Source organism: Gymnogyps californianus, chromosome 6, assembly GCF_018139145.2.
Source record: "Gymnogyps californianus isolate 813 chromosome 6, ASM1813914v2, whole genome shotgun sequence".
Lineage (NCBI taxonomy): Eukaryota > Metazoa > Chordata > Aves > Accipitriformes > Cathartidae > Gymnogyps > Gymnogyps californianus.
This window is the reverse complement of record NC_059476.1, coordinates 6,036,008-6,049,602: the sequence shown is the minus strand read 5'-3', so window position 1 is coordinate 6,049,602 and position 13,595 is coordinate 6,036,008. Positions and strand designations below refer to the sequence as shown.

The window sequence follows — 13,595 nt, the reverse complement described above, 5'->3', positions numbered from 1 at the left end:
GCTTTCATTTTCCCTTAGCTGAACCATCACACTGTGGTCTTTGTTTTCAGGAGTGAACCGCACAGCCTCCAGCACTAAACAATTTGCGTAATTTCTTCTCAGATGCACACACCTTGCCAAAAGCCTAGTGCCAGGTGTAAAGTCCACACTCGGGCTTATCAGTACATCAAATAAAATCTTCTTCCCTCTCAGCCTAACCAAATACCTGAGGGCAAGCATCAGTGTGGATTCCTTCATGCTTCCAACCCCTGTCTCATCATGTCCCATGCCGCAAGCACTTGGGTGAAGACATCAAGCCAAAGCTTGTCCATGTAAAGAGCCAGTCAACAACTACAAGCACATCTGCCAGAAACGCAAGTTTAGGCTTGGTTGTAATACCTACATTTAACTCCTGCCAGACATGAGTGATGCAACGTCCAAGGCATGTATTTAGTTGGTGTCAGTTCCTTTTTTGTATGCAACCTGAATCCTAAAAATAATCCTTTGGAAATTAAGGAACTTACTACAGTTAAGTCAAACTAATTCTGAACTTTATTTCAACAAAACAAGCCTCGGCAAAACGCAAATGACAATGCGTATGTTTTTAAGAATTCAGGAATGACAAAATGGAAACGCGTCTTTAAAAAAAAAATGTATGTGTCCATGCCATGTTTGCAGCTAGAGACTCTGAGAGCACACGAAAATCTCAAAATAAAACTGACTAGAAACAAAGGCAAAGTTTTTTTGTCTGCCTAAACTAAGGGAAATATAAACAGTGAAGTACCAATAGCAAAAAGTTGATTCCATTTTAATCAGATTTTTTTTAATAACGTGCTGTGAAAAGCAAGCGTAAAGTTCATCCTAAAGCCCTCTAAAACCTCCAAGAGTTCAGAATAAAAGCGTTTTTCTGCACACCCATCAGTAAAACCACTCGTACATGAGATTTCTGGGGCACAAGCTTTAAACTGAGAATCATTTAAAATGCTTCCTGGATGAGAAGTTATTCTCACACTGTTTTCTTATGAAAATACGAATTACTGTTAATGGACAACCGCATGGTACTCGGCCACCTCTGGAGTTCACTCCTCAGTAACGAGAACCAAAGGCATGGCTATTAGGCAAATTAGAAACTAGTCAAAGCACAGCTAAACTGGCCGCAAAAGGACTTTTTTAAAAAATATATATTTGTGACAAGTTATGTTCATTTTTATAGTAAACAGAAGGGTCTTCTTATACATTCTTGGAAGATGTGTCGTTCTTTAGCAGCTGCTTATAAAACGCATTAAATGAGGTAACGTGCCAAACTTCATCTGAAACCAAACCATCTTTTGTTTCCCTGGATGATGACATTAAATAGGACAGAAATGGCTACCTGCACTAGGACTGTTCAAAGACTAACCTTTTTTTTTTTTGCCGTTAAAATATAAATTCAATTAGTTACTTCCATGCTTAAACAGAACTGCCGCTGCTGAAATTGTACTCTAGCGATAATTGCAATCCAAGAGTGATCTAATTATATACAAGTCTCAGTGGCTGCATTCCCACGTTGCTTCCTACAACCCGGATTCACTACAATACAACTCATAAGTGAAAACCACATCGTTTTCATTCATTCTCCCTTAAGACTGCATGACTTTATATATGTTTAATGAGAATGGAGTTAGTCTATTAGTAAGCTTACTATAAAAATGCGAGTTTCTACCTACTGTTAAATACAAAAGAACAGAAAGGCACTTCAGCTGCATGTAAAAAACCAGCTGATGGGCTAAACTGTACAAGGGAAAGAACATTCTTTTAATTAAGGTACTGGATTAGGATTCAAGTACCAGCTTTACTTTTTGGCTCTGCCACCAGTTTCCTGAGTGACCCAGGGCAAGAAATTTCATCACTCCACAGCTCGGTTTTTCATCTATAAAATGGACAGTGACATTTCCTTCTCCCAGCCTCTCCGCATTTCGGTTGTAAGCAATTACTGTGCGCCGGCACCTTGCCTCGGACAATAAGTATCAGATATTAATTGAAGCCTCTGGGTAGTACTCCAATAAAAAGCTAAAAATCGACTCATCTCCCTTTCACAGGATCCTAACGGAGTTTTGTATCGCCACCATTTGCCGCTACTGCAATCTAACACATTTGTATCCCTGAGCAAAGCCCTGCACGCAGCCTGCTTAAGTCCCTGTTTTGAAATGGAGGAGGAGGAGAGAGGAAAAAGGCAGTTGATTGGGGTATCCTGAACATTTAAAGAATAACTTCGTCCAACACAGAATATCCTGGCCAACTCGAATGGACAATTCCCCGCTAACACTGTCAATGTGCACAAGTATCCTGTGCAATACAGAGAGGCTGCCAAAAACTTGCTGCTTTTTTCTTCAGTATTTTCTACTCCCATTGTAAAAAAATCAGTGCAATGGTTTTGCCAGGTTTATAAATTTGAATGAGACCATCTGAGCTGAGTTGACCATTTTAAGAGGGTTCTTGCAAGTAATTACAAGGTAAAAACGAGAATACTTCACACCTACGTTCTGACTGAAAACTACTCAGCCCTGCTGGCTCCAGGCTTTTAATTGTCAAAAGAGTTCAAGGTTTGGAAAATTATTGGCATCAAGTAATACTGGATATTCCTAACTAGCATTGTGTCATTATTTGGCATGATTTTTGCTGGGATACCTCCCAAATCTGTGACATAATCAGAGGTTTCTCTACATTACACCATATAGTCAGATGCTCATGTTAGTGTAATATGTTACCATGTTTAATACCATTTGCTATTACTTACACTTAATCAACTCTGGAACCAGTTAAACCATATAGGAAAAGCAATTTCAGAGGCTTTCAACTGACAGGTTTCCACACACAACTTGACCTAAAATTACAACCTGAAGTTTGTAAGATGCGGTCTACATATGCAATTGCTTCTAAACAAAATCCATAACTCTCCACAACCCTGTGGGAACTGAAAATTCATATGAAAACAGAAAAAAAAGCACAAAATTAACTTCTGTAGAACTGTCTTAACTAGAAAGACTGTCAGAGTTTCCCCTTCTGGCCAGCCTTAATTTACTGCTTCAGCAATTTTATGCCCAACCTCCACGATTATTACAAGCTTTCAGCAACACAGAAATGGCTGAGCTCTCTAACATCAATCCCCCTTTTAGGTTAAAGTCCCAAAGCAGTAACTCTCGAGAGACTCCCAGCAAATTCAACACAGGTATCTTAGGGTGCGCATTCCCATGCGTATGTTTTCAAAGTAAACTAACAATTACACCCTTGAACTCATCAAATTAAATGCAAAAAGGAAGTAAAATGATTAAGTATGCAGAACTCCAAAATGCAAGTTGTGACTTGCAAAAGTCACTTTTGGACTTCTGGTTTCATATCTCACAGGGCCTGAGCATCAGAAAATGCTGAATATTTGCCCAGGGAAAAACAAGGCTCCTTTGGGTGCCATCAGCTGGGTACCCAGCACCCCAAATCACTAGTCACTTTTGAAAAACCTCATTATTTACTTTTCTGCCTCTCTATAGGAAAGGAATAGACATTTAAATAAATGACATAATCCTTATTACCATTCCATTCATTCATGCAGGTCACTACAATTTACTGCCAGGAAAAATAAACTTCTACATAACATTCCTCAACATAAGACATTCAAAAGGCTCAAAGGGGGAGAGGAGGCGAGAGGGCTTCTGACAAATATTTGCTCAAGTGACCTTATCATCCATGAACACATTTGCTAGAAAAAAAATGGGTGAAGAAATTTACAGTCAACGTGAAACACGCCAGATTGGGACTGGGGTGGTAGCGAGGAAAAGGAGCAGTGGACAGAGAAGGGAAGGGGAACTTTTAACTGGTTTGGTTTCAGCAAGGAAAACTCCCAATATTGCAAAACTGGCTTTTTCCTCCCATGTCACCTACTAAAAACCAGTTTTAAGCAAAACCAAAGCTGAGTCAATCCAGGCTCCCTAAAGGATTAAGAAAAAAAAACCCCAAACCCAAAAAACCTCCAAAAATCTGACAACTCACCATCTCCTTATATTCTTCCTGGGCCAGGCTCTGCAAATCAAGCCTCGTCCTCAGCGAGCCCACGCGAGCAGCCCGTGCCCTCTGGCAAAGTGGTCAGCAGAGGACAGAGGCACACAGAACACAATTACTACCATCTCTGGTAGCCGTTGCTGCTGCACCCTCCATAAACTTTGTTTAAACAAGCGTTCAAACAAAAATGGCTTTGCCAGTCACTCGGTTCACCTCAACAATACCCGTAGCTCACTCTACCGAGGATGATAAAATATTGCCAAGGCTATAAAAATCCTCACTGCTTTCAGCATTGACTACCTGAAACCAAGTACAGGTGAGTTGGGTGGTTCACAGACTGGCTTTGAAGAGTTAAATGTATGGGGGCTGGTGGTAGGGCTTCGGTCTGACAGCATCCTCATCACAAAACTATCTTTTTCCTCCTCTGCTCCACAAAGGCTAGCTCTCACTGGCATTTTTGTGGGGAATGTTTTCATTTCTTCCTGCCTGAGAGGCTGGCACTTGTTTTCTTTTGGATTTGGGGGTTTCCACAGATTTAAGTGGTTCCAGACAAAATAAGACACTACTTTTAAAGACGATCCAAAACAATGCGAGGGATGCATTTTTATTCATGTAAAAACCAATCAAGAAATGAAAATTTTGTCACTGGAAAATTTGCAAAATTTGGTCATATAAACCCAAACTCACAGTAAGATTCTCCATAGAAGATAAGCTGGGCTGTCAGTCACCAGCCAAAACCAGCTTACAATAATCAAATTCATTTTTGCTTTCAATACTGATGCATCCAAAGTTTTATTCACGGAGCTTGTGATGCTCAGATCACCTCACAAGTCTGGAGAGAGCAAAGCCCATTCAAGACATACTTCAGAAACTGCAGCTCAGATCCCCAAAGGTAGTACCAGCAGGTCCTATTATAACAGCCAAACTGATTACTTTTGGACAGCAATGCCTTCAGAGTCAATAAAACTGCTCACACCCATCCAGGCTAATCAGCAAGAGTAAGGGTGAATAGAACTGGCTCCTGAGATTTCAAGCCCTAATTTAGCTAAGCACTTAAATAAATATGTGTAAGCCTTATTAAAGTCAACAGGATTTTGGTATTATTAAGTTAACATTATTAAGCATGTGCTTAATAGTCCTGCGGAATCACAGCTTTGCTACTACTAAGAATTCTCACAGCTTTTTACAATTTGTCCTCAGGTAAAACACTTCTTCGTAATTTTTGTCATCTGTGTTTCAGGGCCTGCTCAGAGCCCACACAACAGGCTATGGCTGGATCTCTGTTATATTGCTGTGAATGCAAAGTACCTTTCCTGAAGCTCCAGATCTGCACTAGCTTCACCGAAGTCAATATCTAGCTTTTCATAAAAAAAAATCGTTTCAGCTATAACAACAGCAATCTAAAGGATCGCTTGACAGTCTCCATAACTGCAGTCATTAAATTTGTGTTAGTACAATTGTACAAGTAATAACTAAATTGTAATACTAATGATTAAAATCGCATCAGTATTTATTATTCGGTCATCATGGTAAGCTTGTAGATGTATCACAGCAACAAGAATTCACTTGCACACATGGGTATTACACCTTTGCCAAGGCATGGGTAGATTAGTACAGACACGAGTGAGACAGATGAACATATAAAGTTATGTAGCAATTGGTTATGTAGTGAAATCTTTAGACTACTGTGAAATCATCTTCAAAATTAATGCAAAATGTATCAGCTTAGTTCTAAATGTTTTAATAGAGAAACTCATTAATAAAAAAACATTGTCTTACATGTGACAGAGTTTTACTTACCAACAACGTCGAGATGGTACGTGTGATTGATGGATCCATACTGGTTTTCCACTATGCACGTATAATTTCCTTTGTCAGATGGGACCACGCTCTCCATGATGAGACTCCAGTGCTGGTTGCGGACCTGGAGGGTTGTAACCAGAGAGGCTGGGAACTTCACTAGCATAGTTTCACCCTCTCCCCCTCCAAAAGAAGTGTTTCCTGAATAGTTAACCTTTTGTAATCCACATTTAAAAGCCTCTTCTGCACTCGTTTGACAGTTCTGGACACTGAAATACTTTATTTATGCCTGATCTGGTACAGCACGGCTGCAGCAGTGACAGCTTTCATGCGTTCTGCTATAAATTTACCTCGTCCCCGATCTGAGCACTGCAGACGTCAGTGCACACTCAGTCCTACCAGGCGTACGAGGACGGCACCAATTAGCAGCAGTTGTCTTACCAGGCTTTACCTCTCAATCCACTCTAAAGCAAATTCGCACCCCCAGGATATTTCCCATCTGTCTCCAAACAATCATCTGATAATATTAACTACCCACCGGCAATATGGGATGGATATGATCCCCTAACATCTAAGTCTCCGTCTTTCTCTAACAGCTCAATTACACAGCTCGTGTTTTGGAGAAACAAAGTACAGAAGGGCAATGTTTGGGATCCCTCCCACAGACACACAGAGTGGCCACTCCTCTTGCTGCTCTGGGGTACCACAAGAAAGAAATGAAGATGCTGCCTCATGAAAAATGCCTGGAGAAAATCCTCATGGAAACAGAGCATAAGGATATACATTTATTTCATACAATCCTTCTCGGACAGACTGTATTAAAGGTGCTGATTCTGTTCCCATTTGAACGCAAAAGGAGCGTTGGCATTGGTCTTGCAGAAAATAGGATCCAGCCCAATACTGGAAGGATACAGAGTCATCCGGTACACATATATGTTTCCTGCATCATAAGTTGGCTCCCAAAATGACCTTTTGCTGGCTATCCACTAATCCCTTGTTTTAGCATTACATTTTTGACAAAGTGCTCAAAGATCTTAACATTATGTAGCTGTAATGTACAACTTTTAAACTGCAAAGTACGTATTTTAGCAAATGGAATAAAAATACAATCTGGAACAGTCATTTTAATCAGCCAAATGGAAAGCAGGAATTCAGTGCAGCACACCAGAAAAATTTATGGACCATTCAGTGACACTTCCAGTAACTATACATTCTTAAAAGATCGTTACAACTATAGGTCTGAAATCCTGCTTCGTGCCTGACTATTGTGTAGGTCCTTATCCAGCAGGAAAAGGCTGTGCAGGGCTGCGTCCCCAGTGCCAAGAGCTTAAGCCCTCACACTTGCTGGAACTAAAAATGCCTTCAGTTCAAAGCTTGGAAGAAGAGTCCTCTCTGTAAGGGGCTCCTGGCTTTCCTAGTCCCCCCAGCTAATAATTAGCTCATTAGCTAGATATTACTATTCTTGTCCAGTTATGGATTAATAATATTAGCTAATGACTGGCCATGTGGGCTTTGAAAAACAAAGAAAATGTAGACGAGACTCCAGCAGCAGGTGAAGGGCACGGATGCTAACCTCATGCCACAGAAATGTGTGACACGACCTCAAATCTCCAGTCCAAACTTACAGCTCCTCTCCCCAGCCCCGCCTCTTGATGGTATATATCAAAACTATATATCGATATTTTTTTTCCACGCTATGAAGAGCTAAGAAATAAGTTTATAAAGCTAGAAAGTGTTTATCAGTGTTATTTTACTGTCTTGTTATTCTGCTAAGCAACCTTGAAAGTCAAAGTTTGGATCAGGAAGAATTACTGTCATAAACCATTGGTAAATAACAAATACAACAGCTACATATTTTGAATATTTTACTTCTTTATGAGCTATTTTGAGGGAGACTTGGTCAAAGTGACCTGAACTTTTTGCCATTACAAGTTACATCACACTTCTCAGAATCAGAGCAAGTGTTTTTAACCAATGTGACTGCAAAACAGGAAGAAGAGATCATGGTTCTACAAAAGTTAAAACAAAATAAAAATTGGTAACAAGCTGTAAGCAATTAATTTGACAGGAAAACACAAGAAATTGTTTAGCATTCAATAAGAAAACATAACTAACTTACAGCCACAAGTGGATATACTGGATGGCAACATTAAAAAGTATTTGTGCAATTTCCCTTCTTGCAACTCCAATGAGAAGAGATAATATCTTTATAATAAAACAACAGCTTAAGCCTCTTCAGTTCAAGCTAAACAACTGCTGTAGAGGCCCAAAGCATTTATGACACATCGTCACACAACTGGATTTATGTCACGGATCTGGATTCAACTAGATTCAGCTTGTTGGCTTCGTGCTTTCTGGTTACAAGTGCAGCATTGCAAAGCCCAGAAAAACTCCCCTTTGCTGGGGATGACGGCATCTTCTCCCGCTGAAGACTCCCAAATTGAACCTTTCATTCTCAGACACACAACGGTCCTACCACATCCCTGCAACCACGCAGCTTGCAACACCTTGATCGTACAGGCTTTGTTAATGTGGTCTTTTTCAGTAACGTGCTGTGACTCCCTAGTCCCAATAAAGCCTGCCTTTGAGCAGCAAAACTGGTACCATTACTGACAACTGGCACCAAAATCACACCAGTTTACGTAAAAGCTACTTTCAAAAGAGGCTCAAAGCAGTGCTTCCACAGTACACAGGTCTTACACCACCCTTCTGTGTATGGATGAACTACAACACTGATATTCATTTTGGGGGGGGGAAGAAAACCCAAACCAAACAAAAAAACCCCCACCCTTGTGACTGAAGTTGCAAATAGATGGTCTCTTTGGTAATGCAGGTTAAAGCCATTAGCTCCCTCCTGGTTGCTTGCTAGGGTCCTTCTAACTGAAGACACCAGTCCTACTGCTCTCCAAATATTCCCTAATAAGTTTCCGCGAGTAATACCGACAGGGTCCATTTAAGCTGTTTAAATAGATGACTTGAGCTCATCTGGCAGACAGAATATATCGGGGAGCTCATGTGAACTAATCCACCAGGGCAGCAACAAGCTGCTGAAAGCAGGAGCATCCTCACCAGGCATATGGGGTCCAGCAAAGGACAAGCGTCCTCAGCCAGAGATTTATCAGTTTTAAGAAACTCTTCCAACTCTCCAACCTGACTAGCTCCTTGCCAGCTATTATCCTGTTATTTCTACTATTTTGTTCCCTGAAGCCCTGCTTCATATTGAGTTCTTTCAAAATCCTGGAGAATACTGACACAGTTCCACCCACTCCATCACCTGGTCTTCAGGGTATCCCTTCCAATTTGTCATTGCCTTTTCTTGATATAGGGAAATTCAGGGAACAACTGCATTCCAAGCACCCCGAATCACAGCCTGACCCTTCAGATACTTTGTCACCACAGCTTAATAACTGCTTTTGCCATCTTTTTTTTTTTTTTATTGCTTTGCAATACCTATTTTCATGTTTTATGCGTGCTTCACACCCAAAAATGGTACTTTATTGGCAAAAGGATTGAGATAATAAATGTAATCTCAACATGTTTTTTTCCTGATTAGTTATGGACACTTCTAGCAAAATTACTGAGGTGCTTTTTTTGGCCGCCATCTCCATCAAATTTTTAACCAATTCTTCCAAACAGTCTCTCCAAACAATTCAATTTTTAAACTAAATTATCAATATCAAATGCATACAACTGTACCCTTAAGATATAACTTGGAGGTGGGAAACCTAAACTGGAATCAAAATGCCAAGAAATACTGGTCAGAAATCTAGGAAGGGCCAAGTAGTGTTTCATAGAAACATTTTGCTTTCGGAATATCATACAAAAAAAACTGTGGACAGTTCTGTTTAATTTTAAAATACGTGTCTTCAGTGAACAGATACATCATGAAAAGTTGTCACTTAGCAAAAAAATGGTAAAAAGGGGGTCAATTTTAAATGACTTTCAAAAGAAAGAAGGATTAGAAACCAAAATATGATTCCCCACAAAATCAGCACAGTTCAGACATATACTGATACCGCTCAGGCAGAGAGAACAAGTGCAGAGCGTCCATACAAAAGCCATAGACTTTTACAGTTCCTGTAGAGTCAGAACTCTCTCTTTACTCTGTATTTACCTGGCTGAATTTAAATGTATATAAGACGACTGCAGTGATGAAGCTTATCAAAATGCATACGTGAAAACACACACCTGTTAAACAGTAACAACTGATAGAAGTACATTTGCTTTCTGGGTGGTGTACAGAAAAGTAAAGGCTCCTGTGGTGTCTCATAGAGGATTTAGATTATTCACTCAAAGAAATTATAAAATGCCTTTAAATGCACAAGCAAGAGCTATCCTCACTTTAGAGACAGCTAAAAAAAGACTAAAAAGGATTTAGGCATTCAATAGCTGATCCCTTCCTCCTTGATATAGGAACTTTGTGCATACCTTGAAAAATCATAAAAGGTTCGATTTTGAAATTCACCACCCAGAATTAGTCACGGTGGAGGAATTTCGCTCTGGAAGCTATCTTGGCCAGCACATACACCCTTCTCCTAGCTTGCCTGAGTGCAAATTGACTCAAGACATTCCCCAGTCAGAGGGACAAAGTGCTACAGGTCATTATCTGATTGCGATAAAGAGAATACAAAGAAGGGATTTCTTAGCTCAAGGCAGCAGGAGAGAGGTGGCTGGAGGATTACTGGAAAGCTTCACATTTTCCTTCTCTTTACTTTGTTCTTAAAGTCTTCAAGGGATGATTGCCTCTTCCGAAAGGGATGGATGGTGTTACATCAACAGGTGATGGCAGATACGGCCAAGTTTGGTTCCAGCTATTCTATTCTAGTCGCTCAAAGTATTATGAAGATCTCCAGCTGAAATGCTTTACATATAGCAACGCTCAGATTCAAGACAAGCTAGTGTACCAGAATTATCATGAGTTGCTGTGATATCTGGCTGAACGCAGACCAACGCGGAAAGACTCAGTCCCTTCTGAGGATTCCTTCATTACAAGTTTGTCGGTATAGAAGCGTCAAGAAAATACAAGTCTCTCTTTATTCTGGAATAATTTTGAATAAGCCCCCAGTGACCTCATCCTGCCCCTCTAACAAGAAGAGGACGCAGCCTCCAGAAGCTCTGGAGGCCTCATTCTTTAACACCCATTCAGTGAAAACAAGCTTCCATCTTAAAAAGATGATTATTCAAAACACCGACAGAATCTAGAATATACATAGATTTGGTAAGCAGAATGACAATAAGTAAATGCTACCAGATCATTTAAAATTTGATGTATTTCTGAGCAACGAGAAAGTCTAAAATCCACAGCTGTCCCCTCTTTTTTCCTTTAGACTAAAGAGATGTAAGAAGTTATGACTTCAAATTATAAGTGTATACTTCACTTATCCAGCTGGCTTTAGAAATAGACATCTGTGGTTTCTTCCCAGAGAACAAACTTACCTAGGAAATTGTATACATTTAATATACATGAGCAAAAATTTAATTTGTGCCACTTAATGGGCACAAGTCTAAATGAGCTCACCCAGATCCCTAACACAGGCTAGCAGTGGCAGCACAGAGCCCCACATGGGCTGATTTACCCCGCCAAAGATCACCCTCCCAAACCAGAGATGAGGTATCTCCATCCTGCCTTGCAAGACACACATTTTCCTTCATGGTTTTCAAGAGTGATATCTGCATTTCCCCTTCATGAGATGTAAAGTGTTCAAATAACGTCTCAGTACCGAAACAGTTACTATTCTTTTCCAAGACAGGATTAGTTTGGGGTTTTTTTTTTTTTAATTGGCTTTTTTTTTTGTTTTTAAAAAAGCACTGAGAAAGGTGAAAATCACTGAATTGTAGCCAATTCGTTAACACGCCATAGCGTTATGAAAGGCAGAAGGTGTTGCCAGGTGTACACTCATAAGCAACAGTAATTTATGGTGTAAGCAAACATAGATGGAAAAGTCTACTTAGATAATTAGCGTTCATGCGGGGAGATTTTCTGGGCTTCGCTCTCTGCTAACACAAATGTTGGAAAAATTGACACTTTCTACAGTAAATCTAGCTAGAGAGGAAAGTAGACTATGGCTTGTCCTCTTCTGCACTGGAAAACATATTTTTTTGTACCAAGCAGGATCTGAGTCAACAGCACACGAAGCAATATACACCCCGGCTCCATCAGGGCATCGCAAAAATGCAGCACCCCAAAATATACTGCAATCGCTGGGGTAAGGCAGTGGCGCGGTACCGGGGGAGGCAGCCCCCAGGACTCGCTCTTGAGCTTACTGCGTCACCTGGAAAAGTCAGTTAATTTCTGTTTTAATTACCATTACAAATTGCTCTGAGCTCCTCAGCAGAAGTTCTAGGCTGGGGCTTACAACTGTGACACGCGGTGACTAACTCGGAAAGTTCTCATCTTTGGAGAGAAGTTGCCGAGGTGTTGGGTACGTGAGGAAGCCACTGACGGAAGGTCCGCAGAAGAGGTTAAGGTAACTCAGAAATGCAGCGCAGGATGGCAAGGGTAGCGATTGAACAGCAATTTGCCATCAAAGTCACGCACTCCCATTCCCTGTGAGGAGCAGGATAAGATGACCGAATCCTGACTTCTGACCTGACCTAGGCAGATACCGGGAGGTTAAAGGTCCATGCACTAACCCACAGAGCTAGCTGGCCTCCCTAAAACTTCCTCTTAATCAGTAACCACCAATTTAGAATGAAACATCTAATCTGAAGCTGTTTAAAATTCAAACAAACCCTTGTAAGTAATTGCTGTTACTTTCCCTCAAATTCTGCTTCCCATTTCAGTTTCACAGACCATAAACTCTATAGAAAATAATAACTTTTGACTTCCAACCTTTCCTCTATTAAACTGCCTACAATCACCAGAGTGGATGGTCATGTTTTTAACAATGCAGCTGAAAATGAATAGAGCAAAATAGTCTTACTCTGCTTTGCAAAGTCAGTCTTTAGTTTTCCAAATAAGTCTCTCTAAATAACCTTTAGCTGCACTGCTATGGTACAAGCTTGAATTTGAGAAAAAAAAAAAAAAAAACCCAACCAAACAGAATTAGTACTCAGTAACCACCAAAGAAACCACCCACCCTTCCCCAGAAGAAAACAATTACTTTTTTTTGCTTCTACATTTCATCCAAGGCCATTAAAAGATTTTCTGTTGACTTCAGCAAGTTTTTTTTACAGCCTTGGTCAAGAACAGAAATTGCAAAATCACATCATGAGGTCTTACCTTATATCCGCCAATGCGATGCTCTTGTTTAAACTCTTTCCCATTTTTCAGCCATCGCATGGTCGGTGTTGGGTTTCCCATCGCCGGACAACGAAACTTGACGGTGTTTGCTGCTGGCACCGCGTGTAGCCTTTTCTCCATTTTGTCCGTATGTGTCCAATAGGGTGCCCCTGTTTCAAAGAGATACATCCAGAAACATCAGTACTCGGAAACCAAGCTCCCTTTCCAGCCCCTTCCACAGACGTAAAGCGCTGCACATACTCATTTTAAGCATGGTTTAAAAAGAGTACATGACTGGAAATCATATATTCCAAGTGTTGACCAGAGTTTTGTAAATGGCTCAGTCTGCAGCTTTGAGTATATAATTTATGACAAAATTCCAACAATTAACCACAGGTATCCTTTGTTTTGTGCACATCAAGTAAGACAGAGGGACTGAGTTTTCAGCAGACTCAAATCACCAGACACTTTCAACCTCAAGTTGAGTTACTGTGAGCGCTCAGCAAACTTTGAATTCTTGGACCTCGGCTGTGAAGCCAGACAGCCCAAGTCAGAAGACCTG

At 40.5% G+C, this 13,595-nt stretch overlaps 1 protein-coding gene across 2 annotated transcripts in view; it reads right to left on the bottom strand.

The window, feature by feature from the left end:
* The window catches only part of FGFR2 (fibroblast growth factor receptor 2), an 86,864-nt gene that overhangs the window by 45,644 nt on the left and 27,625 nt on the right, over positions 1-13,595 (bottom strand). For both annotated transcript variants that reach the window (XM_050898661.1, XM_050898662.1), the window contains exons 5-6: positions 13,034-13,203; positions 5,812-5,935 (exon numbers count right to left, since the gene is read on the bottom strand). In XM_050898661.1, coding sequence (XP_050754618.1) covers positions 5,812-5,935; positions 13,034-13,203 — 294 coding nt within the window. The remainder of the gene's footprint in view (positions 1-5,811; positions 5,936-13,033; positions 13,204-13,595) is intronic.